Source organism: Pelodiscus sinensis, chromosome 2, assembly GCF_049634645.1.
Source record: "Pelodiscus sinensis isolate JC-2024 chromosome 2, ASM4963464v1, whole genome shotgun sequence".
Classification (NCBI taxonomy): domain Eukaryota; kingdom Metazoa; phylum Chordata; order Testudines; family Trionychidae; genus Pelodiscus; species Pelodiscus sinensis.
In genome coordinates this window covers 75,973,333-75,993,178 of record NC_134712.1, presented here as the reverse complement: position 1 = coordinate 75,993,178, position 19,846 = coordinate 75,973,333, and the positions used below count along the sequence as shown (strand labels likewise).

The following is a 19,846-nucleotide window of genomic DNA, read 5'->3' as shown; positions in this document are numbered from 1 at the left end:
TCTACAACACTGAACGTGCACAGTATTCATTGCCCCCGCAGATTTCTTTGCTTCCCTGCAGAAAAACAACATATAGCAAAGGGAAGCTGCAAGAGTGGCCATCCACCTCCTACCCAGCAGTGCAGGCAGCTCAGTTTGGGCAGCCAGAACAGCTGACAAAAATAAATCAGCACTGGGGAGGGGCTGGTAGTCATGCATGTGAAAGAGAAACACAGCCCCTTTCACTCACTACAGTGGCATGCTCTGAGTGTAGGAATATGCCTTGGTGTGTTTCTGAAGAAGTAGGTGAGGGGGGCAAGCTTCATTCCCACAGTCAGAGCAGAATGTAGCTGCCTTCCTGCTTAGTGAATTGTTCCCATTGTTCTTAATGAACTCCACCAAGGAATATTGGTAATGTATCCCTCTTTTACGTTGTCAGACTGGGGTAAAGGAGCCTTATTATAAAAGGACAAGATGGCCTTATAAATGCTTATGATGCTTTAGTGATTAGAACAGGTCTAAATTTTTAGACTGGAAAAATTTCTTATAAAAAACGTACTCAATGAATTGTTTGCTACCGACATTTTTGGAGATGGTCAGTAGCCAACTTAAATGGTGACTTCGAGTCCCCAGCCCTCACTTGTTCTTCATTTGTTTCTGATGTAACACTGAGCATATGGCTGCACGTATTTGTTGACTAACAGCTAGATGTAAATGGTCAATACTAGCTACACTGCTATTAGACAGAAGGAGTCTGGTGATTCCTCCCATGCTCTCCTACTCCCATTCTCCATCCATTGCATTGCAGTTTAAATACATTACCAAATTCAATGAAGCCAGCTTGATAATATTGTGTTATTTTGACAAAAAAAATGCAGAATTTAAATTGTGTGCAGAAATTTTAGTTTTTTAATATTTTGGCACAGAATCCCACCAGGAGTAACTAAGCTCATTTCAAACAAAAGGAGTAAAATTTTGAGAAGCGAGTCCCATAATATCAAAGCATAAAACTAAAATCAATGAATGGCCACATGCATACAATGCAATCTTTACCTGGAATCAGGGTATTTAGTAAGCGTGGCCAAGCTGCTGGTGTACATGTGCCCACCCACATCAATATGAACTGGTGCGTTGGATTTTGTGAGCTGTGCTGGAGTGGGGATGCCTTGATTGTTCAATGGAGATGCAGGGGATCTAGTGATCAGAGGTCTTGACATATTTGGCCGACTGTCCTGTAAAGAGACAGATATGAGTCAGGAATTTCCTTCGGGCTGCCAGGCCACCCCAAAGACACAGATGCCCTCTGAGCAATCACTAATCTCATCTACAGCCAGCAACTTTCATTTTGTTACATCCAAGACTAGTATTCCTTTTTTTTTTTAATCAGTTCAACTTTCAAACTTAAATATAGTTATGTTGACTAGAACTGTACTTTTTCCCCACTTTAAAGCGCACAAAAAAAAAAAAAAAAAAAAAGACATGAAATCATTAGTGTTGAATAGAAGAGGCCATTTCAGAATAGCATTCATTATAAAACTATTCCATATAAAACAGGAATGCACACTAATTTAAGAGCTTGTAAAGTCACTAACAAATACTAACAGATTTAAAGGAGTCAAAGGATAAAAATAATACACACTTTTTAATTAACAAGCGCACACAACCAAATCCACTCATTGCTATGCAGTTAGGACGGATAAATACAAACCCTCAGCTCTTCCATTCTGCAAAGGCTTCTCTTGAATTTCCAATCCACATATCACGAAAACAAGAGAGGAAACACCTGGACTAGCCAACTGTTCATGTACTGTAAAACAATGGGCACTGACAGCCTTCGAGAAAGACATTTTCCATGAAAAATTTATACATATAGCGACAAGTGCTCCTATGTGCCCCAAGTAGACTGTCGTTCTGAGCAGCTTCCCGATCCAAAGCAAGCTCCGAAAGTAGAAAAGAAACAGATGCTGATGAAACAAACTTTTAGTCACACAGGAGGAATACGTGCAGTGCAATCTGTGCATGCAATAGGGTGGGGCAGGGTAAAGTGCTTTGCAGAAGCCAGTCAGGCAGACTATTTTGAAGGCTCTGGGAGTCAAACAGAAACTCAGCCTAGACTTGTGTTAAGACAATTTCACGTCTTACCTGCAGGAAGGATACATATTCACTGGAATACTATTTATATATACTGAGAACTGGGAATTACTGGATTTTTCTTTTAAAAAGGCAAGCTAAGTAGCGAGAAATCAAAAAACATGCTTTGTTCATTTGGGAAGTCATTTAGTTGTAAGAGGTAATGGATTCTTAGTACAGTGCTATATTAAATCTTTGAGAAGCAGTGAAAGAAGACAGCTAGCTATATGTAAGAATTATGGGGTATTCAGATGAATAAGGTTCTTTGGTGTTTAAAATATTTAAAATTTTTACATTGCTATTAAAAACAAAACTTTAAAGGCAGCATGAAGTAGATTACTTGTCTAACTAAAATGATTAGTGATCACTGTTGCACAATACATTCAAACAATATTTAACACAAGGCATCTATAAACCATAAGATATTTAAACAACCAATTTTTTCTTCCATACCCGAAAGTGAGCTTGACTCAAACAAAGGGGAAGGAGTAAAAAGTCTGGCTTATATAAATTCTCTCTCATAAAATACACCTTTAACACAGACATTTGCAGAATATAAATCTTAAGAACTAGAATTTTGAGGACCTGCTTGGGGCAAAACTAAGACAAGCCCAGACAAGATACACACACACACACTATGCAAAACTTTGGCATCTACCATAAATGTGGTCTGGCACAGCCATCATCCCAAGATGGTGCTGATCTGCACAATGAGACTGGGTTAAAAGTTCTCCAAAGAGACTACAGGGGAAAGTAGTAGGAGAAGTGACAGGGATAGGAAGAACTCAAAAGTGACACAAACTGGAAATAAATTTGATAATTAATAGCCATGATAGGAGTGAAGAAAAGCACGTTAAGTGTTTTAAAGATTAAACTAGGAAAAAGTGATTAAAACCAAAAATAAATCCTCGGAGGTGTAGACAACACACTATACTACCTCCTTTTCTAGTTTCTTTTTTTGGTCCAACAAAACAAACATCCCTGAATGTAGTACGCTGCAGCTCCATGGAGTTTGATATAGCCTCCTTGGTGGGCATATCCTACCGTATCACAGGGTTCTCAGGAGAAAATGAACAGATTATCAGGGTTAATAAGGTAGTGAGAGTAGAAACTCATTCAGCATAATTCTATGATCCTGTCTAATTCTAGAGCATTTTTCTGTTCAAGCCACTGAAATCTGTTGCTCCTGAAGAAATTCCCTTATGCCCAATATTCAGTTGTTAAACACAGCAATGTTAAAAACTTACTCCAGACTTAGCTTACTAATTGGCACATCTCACATCTCGTTAGTTAGTTTTGAGGCGACTCTAAAAGAGGAAAATATTACTTGCCTCAAGAATGTAAATCAAGACAGATCGTAGCACTAGATGCCACAAGAAACAGTTTATAATCTTAATAAGTTCAACCTTCGAGCACAATATGAAGCAACACTGTCCAGTGGACAGAGCACAAGACTATTTCAATAACTGTTAAATTATTCAGAATTAAATGGGAAGTCAGTGCACGCCATAGGAGAAATAAAATTTGATGACGAAGTGACCAATGCCCTATAATATCATCCCAATAAATGCATTACTTGTACTCAGTCTGAATAAGGAATTGAAAACAATGAAGGGCAATTGGAATGAGGACAAAAAAGTCTGTTTCTAGACATGAATACAAAGGAAACTGTTACTGATCAAAGAAGATGTTTAATTTGGCATTTGTATGGTTTTGTGCATAATTACAATTATCATTGTATAAACTGCTTACAAATACAATTCTCTTTAAAAATAAAACACAAGAGAGGAAAAAACAAGAAGGTTGTAGGGAAGATCTGAGAACACTGAGCCTGGCCACACTTCTATAGTCTCATGTGGCCATTCAACACATGCATAGAACAGAAACTGTCTTAAGACTGGGGCTATTTGGACATTGCTCTCGAAGCAGACAGTTTAGTCTATAAAAAACAGAAATTTTGTAATCCTGAGACCACTGAGAAAGGGAGAGTAGTGTCTTTTAGCTCATGCAGTAGAGGCATATGACTTTAGCCCTACGGTCCCAGGTTCAATCCCACCTGCCAACAAGGTGGGTCTGTTGACCTTAGACATTCATTACAAGGGGTACTGTTAAGCACAGTTAGGTTATGTCTACATTGCAGCGCTATTTCGGGATACCAGAGGTATCCCAAAACAACTATTCCGCATTTTTGGAGGGTGGCCGTTATTTCGAAATATAGCAGGCTCGCTAGTCCGTAGTCCCTGTAAACCTCATTCCACAAGGAATAAGAGACATTTTGGAATAGTGATTTATTTCAAAATAAGTGCTGTGTAGACAGTGCCATATCGAAATAAGATATGCAATTGGAGCTACACAAATTGTGTATCTTGTTTCGGCCTACGGTGCAGTGTAGACAAACCCTTAAGGCCCTCCACAGACAGCAGCTCCCACCATTTTTTATTCTCTCATTTTTCACTTTGTTCTTGTCCTTACTAAGGATGTTAAGGACTAGTCAATAAGCAAATGCTTATCGGACAGTCAGTTGACTAGTCGATTCCCTGCCCTTGCTGCCTCTATCAGAGACAGCAAAGGGGGGAAAAAGGAGATACTTCAAAGCAGCAGCGCCACACAACTGATCCCTGGCTCAGCTGTGTAGTGTTGCCCTTTTGAAACACCGAGGTGGCGTTTCGAGGCGGCAGTGTCACGTGGAGCCCGGGGTCAGCTGGGGAGTCCCCTGCTGAACCCAGGCTCCATGCTGCGCTGCCAATTTGAAATGCACAAGAGCCCCCTCTGGGGACTCATGTATACTTCAAAGCTGGCATGCCCGTGTGCAGCCCGGAGTCAGCAGGACTTCCCACTGGCCCCAGGCTACACTCCAAGTTCCGTATGCGGAAGTGCGTATCCACTAGTTGAGTAGTCGATGGAAATTCCATCGAGTACTCGATTAGTAAAATAAATGATCCTTAACGTCTCTAGTCCTTACAGTTTTTAATTGTGTTCCAGCTTTAAAAGCCATTGTATATTTCAATTATTTTGAGCCAATGAAAAGTTGTTCAACATACCAATTTCAGACATTTGTGACTTATTGATCAGCAACAGAGGGCTTGAAGAGATTAGACTCCAGGCACCTTTCAAATGATGACCTTAGATCCTAAAGTCCAAAAACACTTTAACTGATATTGGGTTCAAAACCAGTAACTGAAACCTAGGTGACCAATTTTTTAAAAAATATAGTGAATTTCAAAAATTGAGACCGAGAACACTGGAACAGAAAACATTAACGAAAGTTAAGGGTTTCTCTGATTCCTTGCTAAAATTTACAGAGGTCTTCTCAAAGGACAGTAGGTGGTCAAGGATCGTCACTAAACACGCTTAGACTCTCCCTTCTTCCTACTCCCTGTGCCCACTTCTGCCTGCCCGCTCTACAATTTCCTTACAACTTAGGCTATGAGACCTTCTAACCTTCTCCCACAAGACTTGCAGAAATCCTTAGCAGTGAAAAGTTTCTTCCATGGGCAGGGGTTTGAGGAGAACACAGAAGACAGTCCTTGGCTCCTGCTCTCTCTCTCAATTCTTGCTGCTCCTCATTTCTATTCAGGGCTTTTGAGAAAGATTTTCCTGGCTCAGATTCATAAGCAGCAGCAGCAGCCCTCCTGGAAAGGGATTGGAGAAAAGTGAAGTGAACTCCCCATAAGGGAAGTACATGGGAGTGATGTAAACATGCTGGTACATGACAGAGGAAATGCAATCATCATCAATGGGGAAAAACTACACACAAACATTGCCAAAGGCACAAAGCTAAACCAACAGAAAGATACTGATTCCTCTCCGCCCCTCCCCCTACTCCACCCCCATAATAGCCAGACCAAAGCGTCATTTACAAGTTGACTAAATTCCTTTAAGCAGGAAACTGGAATTATTTCGCGCTAGTCAGAAACAAAAATATGAGGCTTCCCACTATTAAATGTAGTACAAACTAGGCTGGGGTAATTCACTAGGGGACAGAAACTTAGATAAAATTTCAGCAGAACCACAGTAGAGATAGATTCAGTATGTCATTTTGAGTATGTCCAAACATAACTATAGTCTAGGTAAGATTACATGTTTGAATAATTCTTTGTGAACCTTTATTTTCCCAGGTCCCTCTGGCTTCCTTGAAAATATAATTTGACCTGCCGTTTCATATATTTGAGATCTATACTTACACTGTCCTGCTGTTAAAAACAAACATTTGTAACTTTTTATATTGTTAACCCTGCAGACCATATTGTCTCCTGTGGGAAAGCTCCAATTGCCAATAGATGATGATGGGTCAGACACCAGCCAAAGGGGGGGGGGGGCGCGCGAAGGGGAGTCTGAGGTCACGGGGCTGGCCGGGAGGAAGGGGGGTGGGAAGCAGGCGGGGGGGAATCAGGGGCTGGGGGGGGCCGGACGGGAGGAGGGGGGGCCGGAGGATGGGGGCGGGAAGCAGAGCTAGCGGGGGGAGGGGAGGTGTAGCCACTGGCCCCAGCCAGAGTTCAACAGGCACTCCCTCTAGTTGCTAGTAGAAACCGGGTAGGGGCGGGAGGAGTGGCTTCTGCACACAACTTGAGGCTCCCAGCTGGGAGGCAGAGCCGTGATTGGCGCTGAGAGCATCCGGTTGTGTGCAGAAGCCCAGTGGGGGAAGTGGCTGGAAGTCCCAGCCACTGCCCCTGCCCCGCCCGGCTTTCGCACGTGACCACAGTGCTCCCAGCGTCGACCTCCTAGTCGCTCCCCCGCCCAGCTTCCGTCTGGCGCCAAGCCGGAAATTCAGAAAATACCAAACATTGCACATGTCCAGTATTTTCTGAATTTCTCTACCGGACAGAGGGTGCAAATACCGGACTGTCCGGTAGAAAAGCGGACACCTGGCAACCCTACTGACAAACAGATCAGTGTTTGGAATTTGCATTACACTGCACGTGCAAAACAGATTTTGTATGTTCAGCAGCTGCATGGGCAACAGAATTTTGCATCAGTTTTAGAGAGGAAAAAAAATGAGATTCACCCAGCACAGAATGTCAGGGTAAAGGTAAGCAAACCTGCTGTGCCTCTTCCAAGGATATCTAAAGTGGGGGAAGGAGCAGACACCTGTAATTTCAAACCATTTATTCCATTAAGATGCTTATCTCCAGTCTTCTCCGGCTTTTACTGTTCTAACATAAAACTGGAGAGACTGAGGATGTTTGCTTTGCTTCCTCAGTTTGAGCCTTCTATACTACACACTCCCCAGTTCAAATGGTTTCAAGGAATGCATCCCAATGACCTTAATTTTGCAGCTACCACCATCAAGACGGTAAATGAAGATAAGATTCTGCCAGATACAGCAAGAGAGTCTCTATGTTTGCCAACACATTTTTTCTCAATAGGGGTACCACTGTAAGAAAGTGTTAACTTTTAAAAGGACTCAATGTTAAAAAAGTAAAGAGCCTCCAGGCCCTTTCAGTATCAAAGACAGGGCAGATGTTGAGTCTGGCCCTTACCATTATGACCATAGTTAGTACAAGACACTCTGCCTCTAAGCTTCTGCCATTAGAAACCGCTTTCCTGTAACTTAAATTTCTCTCTTTCAATCCAGAAAATTTTTTCCCTTGTCTGCATGATAGGTCAAATAAATAAATAAAGTGAAAGAAATGACCTGTGTTTTATAGGAAAGAAGAGATACAAGAAGTTGTGTGCAACATACTTTCAGAGGTGTTTCTGCAGACAATAGGTCTATATCTACACTACAAGTTTTTGCAGCAGAGAGTATGCTAATGAGGGACTCATTAGCATGTGTCACAATGTCATTAGCGTATTTTCTGCTGATGCTTTTTGCGCAAGGGGTTTTTTTTTTTGCAAAAAGAAGCAGTGTAGCCACTTCAGTTTTGAGCAAAAAAATCTTTTGAGCAAGATCCTTGCTAATGACATTGCGACTCATGCTAATGAGTCTGTCATTAGCATACTCTCTGCCACAAAAACTTGTAGTGTAGACAAAGCCTAGGAATGAAAGTACTGCATGCCTAATAAAATCAGTTTTCTCTTGCAAGCACCTTCACTGCTTCCAACGAGTAGTAATGCTAATCTGAATAGCTTGGACCACTGATCCCTTGGTGTAGCAGTTACATGTTTTATTTTAACAATTTTATTTTATTTTGAAGCTTACAGGCAAAATGTCTTGTACCAACTGTGGCCGTATTATTATAAGGGCCAGACTCAATAGCTGCCCTGTTTGATACTGAAAGAGCCTGGAGGCTCTTTAACTCTGAAAATAAAATTTTCATACAGTGGTACCCCTATTTACAATGAGAGATCTGTTGGAAAATATAGTGACTCTCTTACTGCACTTAGAAACATCAGAGGTGAATTTAGTCACTGGTATTTTGATGCTAGCATTATGTTGTCACTGCAGCATGACAAATACTACCCTAACTAGACTGTGGACAAAGATCCATATCAATATTTAAGATTCTTTCAAGTTCCTCCTAAGAATTCCCTTTTCACTCTACACTTGAAAGAAAAAAAAAAAAAGACCTTTCCTCTTAAATGAAGAATATTTGTTAAGGTTACCATGCCTATCAAGATTTAGACTGCCTTGATTTATCAACTCCAAGTCAAGATTTCTGCCTTTAGAAGGAAATTCCTATTTTTTGTAGCATCTTCACAAAGAAAGGAATAAGCTTTCTTTTATACATTTAAAGAGGAAAAATTAAGGTAAGGTCTTTTGGAGTTGTGTCTGTGCATCTTGAATTTCTAGAAAGATCACTAACTTCCTAAACACGGTGTCAAAATTTGGGTAAATACTGGTCAATCTATTCTGGTATTGAGCTTATACTTTTAGCCTGACACTTCTCATCGAAAGGATTAACAAACAATCCCAACAAGAGCTGCTAATTTTCCCCCCCTCTTCAAATTAAAATTCTCTGTTGGAACGTGAAGGAAGATTAATATTTATAAATGTCACATTTTAAGTTTTAGGTGTGCCCATTTTAAAATCCTACATCTGCTACAGAGAAGGAGACAAGGTAGATAAGGCAATATCTTTTACTGAACCAATTTGTGTTGGCAAGAGAAACCCTCATTGAGGAAATCGGGAATTAAATATCAGTTAACTGAACAGTTGAGTAACCTCATGAATTCTTATTGGTTAGTCAACTATTCTATAGTTCTGGGAGGCGGGGTCGGGGGGCAACAGCGTGGGGTGTCATGCAGGAGCTGGTCCATAAGGGGAGCCAATTTAAAGACCAGCTCCCCTTGTGGACAGGCTGCCTATTAGCCTGTGCTTCTACCTCTGATAAAGAGGAAGCAGCCCCCCGGGGTGGCAGCAGCCCATCTTGGGGTGGGGGGGGGGGGAAGAGGTCTGAGCTCCAGGACCCAGCACGAGCCAGAACTGAGCTGGGCTGCTTGCCCACCTAGCTCCCAATACACAGCAGCAGCAGAGCTAGGTCCCAGACCTGTCGCAAGCCAGGACTGTGCTAGGCTGCTGGCCAGCCTGCTAAAAAAAAAAAAAAAAAATGTACTGGCTGGGGGGAGGCAGAAATGCATGTAGTCTATAGCATTAACCTTTAAGCTTTTGCTTATTCGTTTACTGACTACACTATTACATCCCTATGAGGAAGTGCTCTGCAAAGCTTGAAAGCTTTTCTCTTTCAGCAACAGAAGCTGGTTCAGTAGACTATATTACCTCACCTATCTTGTGTGTCTCATATCCTGGAACCAACACAGCTACAACAGCATCGCAAACTTCTTCTAAAGAATCAGTCAACTGTCAGTTTGAACAGGATTTTTTTTTAAACCACTGGAGTTTAAGCACAACAAAAATATATACAAATTAACTTTGCATGAGAAAATTTCTTACTATAGTTTCTGGAGTACCTCCCCTTGGGAGTGTTCCAGAACACTGTCTACCTCTTTACAAAGTGAGGCTAACACCCATTGTAAAACTGCCAGAGGCACATTAGATGTTTGTTCTCCCCCGAGCACTTTCAGCCTCAGAAATAGAAGGAACACTGCCAGTTACCATCTCCTCTGAGAAAGCACGAGATATAATTTCACCCTGGGAAAACTGCTAAATGGAGATCTTCTGGTGTGGCACAGGCCTTCCCTGTACAATCCAATGGCTCATTAGAGTCTCCTGAAACAGTGCTGATGAAAAACATAGCCTCTTCCCTACAACCAGCCAGATTCCTGCTTCCCTCTGCACTTCAAATTTGTTTTATTAATTTGCCCAACAACATTCTAACTCACCTACACAATATGCATTTTTGACAGCAGCAAATAAGACATTATCACCTTTGAAATCCACACAGTTGAAAAAGGGATTGGCGGTACAACAGTGAAACTTACTATATATAAAGAGCTGTCAATTGCAAAAACTGACCACAAGGAAAACAATCACCTAATGCTTCTTGTAACAATTGTTGGTAAAATCTTTTCAGACTGAAGTGCAATTTTAAGTGGATTGTGTCCCTTTAATAATGGGAATTAAAAAAAAAAATCACATAGGGGAAAAAAAAATTTCTAAGCAATAGTAATCCAGTTATGGAATAACAAAGGAAAAAACTCATCAGAAGTACAATAAGAAGGTATTTCTAATATACATCATTTGAGGTGAAAAGACAAAACCAGCACAATGAGTAAGTCAGGTCAGAATCTGGTGCAGAATTAAGGAACATGAGCATGGAAGAGCAGGCTTTTGTTATAAACTACTCATATCAGCATTAACACAGCACTCCTGTCCATGGCCAGAAAGTCATCTCTGTGGAAAGGGCTATATTATTGTTTCTAGCACTGCCAACCAGGTGACAGACAATGCATACATTCAAAGGAAAGCATGACCTCTGTCCCAAAGACAACAATACACTAAATGGATAAAAAGTGGTGAAAAGGTGATACGACATAAGCAATGTGATCAAGATATGGCAAATCACCACTTTGACAACACTTCCTTGTGGATGGCTTTTTGTTTATCTGAAGTTTTGGTTTGATTGTATACTTTTATGCCTAAGAAGTGAGCTCTAAATTCAAACATCTTTAAGCTTTAGTAGTTTGAAAAATGTTTTTGTTTTAACCATGGGACAATATTCCTCCCTTCATCCCTAAATGCACCATACATATGTCTATTAGGGATCAGGGCTAATGTTTGGGGAATAAGGCAGCAAGGGGGGAGGAAATAAGGTAGAACATAGTTACTGGCTTACAGAACAGAATAATTCTGTCCTTGGCAAGGAGACTAATCTGGCATATGAACAAAGCATATTTTATATTTGGTTCATTTGAATCCATTATGTGTAAAAGATACTTTGGGATCCTAGGCTAAGAAATAGAGTTTTGATGAGTACTATTTTCCGATGGTTACTGCAGGGATTTCTTTGGGTAGCTATAGGAGCTGCCAAATGGGCATGTGTGTCAAACTAATTTTAGCATTTCTGCATACAAGGACTGATAAACCACAGAGCCATGTAACCAAGCACTACATAATGGGGCCTCTGCTGCCACCCTCTCCCCCAAGCAGCTACTGCTGAACCTATGAAGCTGTGACCAACTAACTAGTTTAAGGCAGAATGATCTGTCTGAAACTAAGCTACTTAATAATGCTGCATCCTACTGGAAATGTCCCAGGAAGCATTTCCCATTCAGGGATTTTATTCTATTTCAAAAAAAGAATTTTAAGCAGATACATACATAGCATGATGCATAATACACATTTTCTTGAGAAGTGCAGATACAATTTTTATTCCATAGAGATTTTCAGGTGAGCTATGTAATCCAAGCACTTCTAGAGTTGGTTCATGTTTCTTTGGTTTTAGATGTCTTGTGAAAACAAATGATATTCTAATTACTTAGTCTTTCTATATATATAAAAAAAACCTTTTCTTCGGGGATGACAGAGGAGCATCATCATGTGACTCTGCATCCCACAGTCCCTCCCCTCCACTCTCAGCTGCCCTGCCTCTTCCCACCCTTCCCAGCACTCAGGCCACATGGCCTCCCCTCTTCTCCCTCCCCAGGGTCCAGGAACTGTGCGCCCTCCTAGGAAGGAGGGGGGACGAGAGTCATGAGGCCTCTCCCCATGCAGCTGGGGGTGGGGCAGGGCATGCCCTCACGGCCAGAGGAAGAGAGACAGACCAGCCATGCACTTGGTCTGGCCCAACCCTCCAGTGGCTGGGCTGGGGGTGGGGGAGAGCCAAGGCCGTCCAGGGTTGCCAAGCCTTCGCCTGTCCTTCTCCCCTCCCCGCCCGGAAGGCCAGGGGGGAAAGCTGGGACTGCCTACCCTCAGGGCACAGCCCTCTAGTGACGATTTAAAATTGTTAAGCCAGGAGAAGAAACAAGTAGATGGGCATGACACAGACAAGATAATGAATGGCATAGACAAAGTAAATGGTCATTTCTGTTAAAATGCCTTAAAAGCACACACACACGACCTAACACATTGCCCACAAAGGAAGAATCACAAAGAATAAATAATTTTGAGGATATTTTAATTTAAAGAAAATGCACCGCTACAAATAATACCAACAGGAAGGTAAATGTAAATACAAAGATTTTATTTAATATGCTTAATTTAAACTTCCTAGAAAATACAGATCCTCCCAATATAGAGCAGAACAAGCCCGTCACTAACTGGCAGGGGTTAGGAATAAGTTCTCTCTATGGGTCAGTTACCCTTTAACTGCTCACTTTAGTGGAGCATGCACAAAAAAACCTTGAAGCATCTGGTACTGCCCATTTTCAGGCACAAAATTATGGATTAGATGGACAACTGGTCTAAACTGATACAAGACTTATGCAAAATTATTTGATGGAATGCTCTTAAGACATTATAAAAACTAAACAGAAGTTACACTGAAGCCCCATCTCACTAATCAGCAACTACAAAAACCCCTAAAACACACCCCTATTTAAAATCAGTAACCAGAATTACATTGGTTCTAGTCTAACAGCATATGTATATCTGCAAGGAGCCATGTAGGTAGAGATTCTCTCAAAGGTCCAAATCTGACATCTGAATTGCCTTTGCATCTCTGAAGGACAGCACACTATAGAAAGAAAGGGGAAACAGACTGACAGAAGTGGTGAAAAACACAGTAATCTTCTTAATACTATACTTAGGTTCAGGTACTAAAATGAATCTGAATTCTCCTTTCCAGGCTTCACGTCCTGCTTAATGTGAAAAGATAACTGTAGTCCTGGGAATGAAAACAAACATTTTTAAGAGACTGTATACCTCATTACTTATACAGTATATGGCTAACCCACTTAAACTAGTAGATGTGCTAGTTCTTTTGTAGAACCCTACCAAATTCCAGGTCCCTTTGGTCAATTTCATGGTTATATGATTTTTTTTTTTTTAATCACAGATGTCATGATTTGAGCTATTTAAATCTGAAATGTAATTATTGAAATCCTGACCCAAAAAAAGTTCTGTTGAACATCTAAATGTTACTGTAAGAGGGGTTGCAGTACTGCTACCCTGGTGGCTGCTGGCCGGAGAGTGGTGGCTGCTGGCCAGGAGCCCAGTTCTGAAAGCAGAGCTGGTGCCAGCAGCAGTGCAAAAGGATGGCATGGTATGGTATTGCCATCCTTACTTATCTGATTCTGATGGCAGGCACTGCCTTCAGAGCTGGTTACCCAGCCAACAGCCACTGCTCTCTGGCCACCCACCTCTGAAGACCGTTCCCAAGTAAGGATGGCAATACCACAACCCTCCCCTCACAAACAACTCTGACTCCCCTGTAACTTCCTTCTAGGTCAGGACTCTCAATTTGAGAAATGGTGTCCTTCCCTTTGAAATATATATAGTAGCAGGTAAAAGAACAGAAGAGACCAGATTTCAGGGTCCATGGTGTATTTTCCTGGCTGTGAATTTGGTAGGGGCCCTACTTATTTGTAATCTCTGAAAAATTCTATTAGCTCTTAGACACCTCTTTATCCTGTGTGCAATATGGACCACACCATATACTTTCATGGAAAGTTCTTAAAATACAATGTATTAATAGGTAAATCAGTTACACTAAGTATTTTCACGAGTAACTGACCTGAACAGAGGAAATATTGGCCTTATTCTTAGAAAGATGATTTTGACATATCTTTTGCAAAAATACTACAGTATAAATCCACTCTAAGTAGTCTATACGATTATCTACCCCATGTTTGTAAGTTACAATAGAAGGCCATGTTCAGACCTGCTTTTTCTTTAGTCAAAGTTAGATTTGAATTCTATAAAATGGATGGCTTTATATAAAATAAGGGGAAATTACATCACCTATAATTATGCTTCTTTGAAGCTACGCTACAGGATTTTCACTCATGTACATTATGCTCCCAGCATGAGATGGGAGAAAGAACCCTCAGCTCGAAGGCTTTGTCTGCACAAGCACTTTTGTTGGCAAAACCATTTTTTGTTGGAAAAAAAACAAACATCAATGTGAACAGCACTATGTCATCAGAAGATTCTCCGCTGCTGACTTAGCTATTGCCACTTGTTGAGGATGGTTAATTATGCCAGTGTGAAAGGTCTCGCTCAGTGGCATAAGCGTACGGTGACTACACAAGAGATCTTACAGTGGCACAGCTGCAATGGAATAGCTGTGCTAATGTTAGGTCCATAGTATAGACACCACCTAATATCTGTCCTCTGATGCAATGTAGGCCAAAGAACTCATAGTGCCTTCAGCAAGGGACAAAATTAGAGCAGAGACACTGAGGCTTTGTCTACACTACACAGCTTTTTAGAAACAGGGCTGTTTACACAGAAAAGCCAGGTCACTAAAAATCAGGCAGCCTCAACAAGTCTCAAGTTGCCATGGGGGAGGCTTAGGTTGGATATTAGGAAAAACTATTTCACTAGGAGGATGGTGAAGCACTAGAATGGGCTACCTAGGGAGGTGGTGGAATCTCCATCCCTAGAGGTTAAGTCTTGGCTTGACAGAGCCCTGGGTGTTTGATTTAGTTGGCATTGGTCCTGCTTTGGGCAGGGGGCTGGACTAGATGACCTCCTGAGGTCTCTTCCAGCTCTATGATTCTATGAACTCTACTTGTCTGCACTTTTACCAATTAAAAAAAAACAACAAAAAACCTTCCACCCCTACAAGGGGAGCGGGCTTTTGCTTTTACACCAATACTTGTCCTGGCAAAGCTTTTGTTTGGGGACGGGGAGTTAACCTGTGAACAACCAAGTTTTGTTGCTCAATTGCCAACATAGACAAAGCCTTAGTGCTGCTGCTTCTGCAAGGTGAAGAGAAGGAAACTGAGGTATCAAGTAGTAAAGAAAGATGTTGTAAAGCAGAGGGCCTGCTGCAGGAACAGCAGAGCCCCGTAAGAAAGGATGAGAGGGAGAGCATTGTTAATACCCTATCCTCTACAAATTAAATGTAAGGGCAGATCTGGTTTGACTAGAGGTAGGGAAAAGTGAGGCTGTACCAATGGAAACTAAATAAAGGTGAGCATTAATGAACTTCCGCCCCTCCCTCCAAGCTCTGCATATATCTTAAGCAAGGTATATAACAACATAGTTAAGGCTGCACAAGAATTATCACTCAAGAAGATACTCTATGACTTTGTTCAACTAGTCTTTCAAGCTGAAATTTTCCATCGTAGCTCAGAACCAAGTGTTTGGAAAGTTTCCCCTCAAAACATTTTGATTCAGTGATTAATGAAATTTTGCCATTGCAAGAAATGATTTGGGAACTTTTAGTTGAAAAGCCTCTGTCTAGCTAACTTGTCAGTAAGTGGTAGGAGACGCTTTAAATTTAGCAGTAACCCGTATGTCACCAATTGTCTTTGGTGGTCATCTTTACACAAGTTGATTTTAGACACATTTTGTGCAGGTACATTAACTTTTTGTTGAATGATAGCTTTGGGATTGGTCTCAGAAAAACAATGAGAAGCACTAAATCTCACAATTTTTGTTGGCACTGCCATGCAAAGTCAACACACGGGTTATCTGGGAGGGGATGAGTATTCCTCATTTCATGTAAGAGTTGGAGGAAAGTACATCTGAGTTGTGGCTAACTGAATTTACAAATCCAGTCTTAACTGGAAATAGCTGGATGGCACAAGGGGTCTTATCCAATGTGACAAGAAGCTTTACTCTTTTGATTTTTTTAGTAACTCAGGAACCAAAAAGATTCTTATTTGAAGGTGTGCCACTAGTTAAAAACAAAAGATATTTTTTCAGCTAGAGAGCTTAACAGTCACCACACAGTCTGAGCTGCTGCTTGCTGGAGGTGATAAAACCTCAGTGGGGGCAAGTTTTCAGAAATGCTCAACACCTGGTAGCTACATTGAGAATTCCTGTAAAGAGCTCTTCACATGACCACAAGCAAGAGCAAGCTGCCTGGGAGTTTCTGTGGTAGAGATGATCGCAGAGGGAATGGTAGCAGGGGGAATAGAACCAGTAGTGGCAGGGAGATCACATGTCATCAGCCACAGCCACCACCTTTGGAGCCAAAAGCTTTTAACAAGGGAAGTTCTACACTGGGAGGATCAAGAGACCCAGGAGAGAACACAGCAGTCATGAAATGCTTAAAGCAGTACCAGGTTTAAAGAAAACTAAAAGAATTGATCAAATCCCCAAAATTAGCTAAAGTGTGTAGGTATAAAATGGAGTCAACAGGTCATGTTTTCCATTGGTTTGTATGATAAAAGCAAGCCATTTTCTTCTGCCAAAAATCTGATGCCACTTGGTGCTTTAGCTTAAGTATCTGAGGACCCATTTTCCTTTCCTTCTTGCTTGTTTGTATTATTCCTGTCTTGAGTTGAAAACTCAGTTGTAATAATAAATGGGGTTAGCCTGGCATTGATCTGTGTAACGGGGCCAAAGCTAGGACTGCCGGAAGCAAAATGTGACCAGTGAACTCTACTATACCAAAGACTGACCTACAGCTTGTAATCTGGGCTAAGAATTCAGAGAAGCAGACTTGCTTCTCAGAACAAAGGATATTTCAAGCAGCACATTAGTAAGTGAAGAGTTTTTGGAACAGCAGATGGAGGACACACTAACCATTAAAAAAAACTAGTATATTTTACAAAGGTGACTACTAAATACAGGACACACACACTATCTTTCTCTGCCTTTCTGGTGCAGTGACAAAACACTAGGTCCACACTCCAAAGAAACAACATCATTACTCCGCATCTCCGATAAATATCTTCAATAAATGAGCACAGAGCTGCAGGAGTTAAAGCAACTATTTCAAGTGCAGCATATTTTACATTTTCATCTAATATTTTGTAGAATGAGGTAAAACAAATCTCAATCCTACAGACACAGCAGTCTTGTGTTCCCAAAAGGCAAGACCCCTTTTGTGATTACTAAAATTCAGTCAATACATTTTTAGAATGCAGGATTCCCACAATAGTTAGGAAACATGGGCCCAGATTAACGGGATTGTTTTGTGCCACTGTAGCGCAAAGCAGCTGGAGGGCACAAGTGAATCTGGCTCTATGACCATCAAGTTTAATTAAAAATTACACATATGGTTTAGAAGACAATAAGTCTTATCACATCTGAGCTCAAGCCAACCAGGGTCATTCCAGGTCAGCATTTAGATAGAGAATAGAACGTATAGGCACTGCGCAATCTGTTCCTGGTGATTTAGTGGTGTTCTGTGTTAGCTATGATGTCAGAGCATGGGACATGTGGTTGTCACAACAGAGTGGAAATAGGCCAGTAGATTTATGAGCATTTACACCAATTAAACCAAAAGTTTTCTATGCACTTCTATGCTGAATGCACCTTTTGCCTTCAAGTTGGGAACTCAGCACATAAGTGTCACTATTTAAATGTCAGAGGGGTAGCCGTGTTAGTCTGAATCTGCAGAAGCGATGAGGAGTCCTGTGGCACCTTATAGACTAACTGAAGTGTAGGAGCATAAGCTTTCGTGGGCAAAGACCCACTTCGTCAGATGCATGTAGTGGAAATTTCCAGAGGCAGGAATAAATATGCAGGCCAGGATCAGGCTGGAGATGACCAGGTGGATCCAATCAAGGAGGATGAGGCCCACTTCTAGCAGCTGATCTGGAGGTGTGAATTCCAAGAGAATAGAAGCTGCTTTTGTAGTTAGCAAGCCATTCACAGTCTTTGTTTAATCCAGAGTTGATTGTGTCAAACTTAAAGATGAACTGTAGCTCAGCAGTTTCTCTTTGAAGTCTGGTCCTGAAGTTTTTTTGCTGCAGGATAGCTACTTTTAGATCTGCAATTGTGTGTCCAGGAAGATTGAAGTGTTCCCCTACAGGTTTTTGTATGTTGCCATTCCTAATATCAGATTTGTGTCCATTGATTCTTTTACGTAGGGACTGTCCTGTTTGGCCGATGTATATAGCAGTGGGGCATTGTTGGCACATGATGGCATATATTACGTTGGTGGATGTGCAGGAGAATGTACCAGTGACAGTATGGCTGATCTGGTTAGGTCCTGTGATGGTGTTGCTGGTGTATATATGTGGGCAGAGTTGGCACCGAGGTTTGTTGCAAGGATTGGTTCCTGAGTTCGAGTTATTATGGTGCGGTGTGTAGTTGCTGGTGAGAATATGCTTCAGGTTGGCGGGTTGTCTGTGGGCAAGGACCGGCCTACCTCCCAAGGCCTGTGAGAGCGAGGGGTCATTGTCCAGGATGGGCTGAAGATCACTAATGATGCGTTGGAGAGGTTTTAGCTGGGGACTGTAGGTGATGGCCAGTGGTGTTCTGTTGGTTTCTTTCTTGGGCTTGTCCCGTAGCAGGAGGCTTCTGGGTACACGTCTGGCTCTGTCAATCTGTCTCCTCACTTCCTCGTGTGGGTATCGCAGTTTACAGAATGCTTGTTGAAGGTCTTGTAGGTGTAGGTCTCTGTCTGAGGGGTTGGAGCATATGCGGTTGTACCTCAGTGCTTGGCTGTAAACAATGGATCGTGTGGTGTGTCCGGGATGGAAACTGGAGGCATGCAGGTAAGTATAGCGGTCGGTAGGTTTTCTGTATAGGGTGGTATTGATATGACCGTCACTTATTTGTATCGTGGTGTCCAGGAAATGGACCTCCCGTGTAGATTGGTCCATGCTGAGGTTGATGGTGGGGTGGAAGCTGTTGAAATCATGGTGAAATTCTTCCAGAGTCTCCTTCCCATGGGTCCAGATGATGAAGATGTCATCGATGTAGCGTAGGTAGAGAAGGGGTGTAAGTGGACGAGAGCTGAGGAAGCGTTGTTCCAGGTCAGCCATAAAAATGTTGGCGTATTGTGGGGCCATGCGGGTGCCCATAGCAGTGCCACTGGTCTGGAGGTATATGTTGTCACCAAATCTGAAATAGTTGTGTGTGAGGATAAATTCACAGAGTTCAGCCACCAGTTGTGCTGTGGCATCATCAGGAATACTGTTCCTGACAGCTTGTACTCCATCTGCATGTGGGATGTTTGTGTAGAGAGCCTCTACATCCATGGTGGCTAGGATGGTGTTTTCTGGAAGATCACCTATGCATTGTAGTTTTCTCAGGAAATCCGTAGTGTCACGAAGGTAACTGGGAGTGCTGGTGGCGTAGGGTCTGAGCAGAGAGTCCACATAGCCAGACAGTCCTTCAGTGAGAGTGCCAATGCCCGAGATGATGGGGCGTCCGGGATTTCCAGGTTTGTGGATCTTGGGTAATAGATAGAACAACCCTGGTCGGGGCTCTAAAGGTGTGTCGATTTGTTCCTGTGTTTGTTTGGGGAGTGTCCTGAGCAGATGGTGCAGTTTCTTAGTATATTCCTTAGTGGGATCTGAGGAAAGTGGCCTGTAGAATTTGGTATTG

The 19,846-nt window shown here is 41.9% G+C and overlaps 1 protein-coding gene across 10 annotated transcripts in view; it reads right to left on the bottom strand.

Annotated features, from left to right (window-relative positions):
- The window catches only part of KCTD1 (potassium channel tetramerization domain containing 1), a 139,633-nt gene that overhangs the window by 49,334 nt on the left and 70,453 nt on the right, over window positions 1-19,846 (bottom strand). For 8 of the 10 annotated variants that reach the window (XM_006127188.4, XM_075920809.1, XM_006127189.4 and 5 more), the window contains exon 2: window positions 1,033-1,211. In XM_006127188.4, coding sequence (XP_006127250.2) covers window positions 1,033-1,211 — 179 coding nt within the window. Of the gene's footprint in view, window positions 1-1,032; window positions 1,212-1,687; window positions 3,574-5,550; window positions 5,720-19,846 lie in introns of those variants that run through there. The other 2 variants (XM_075920810.1, XM_006127187.4) reach the window with 2 other exon arrangements.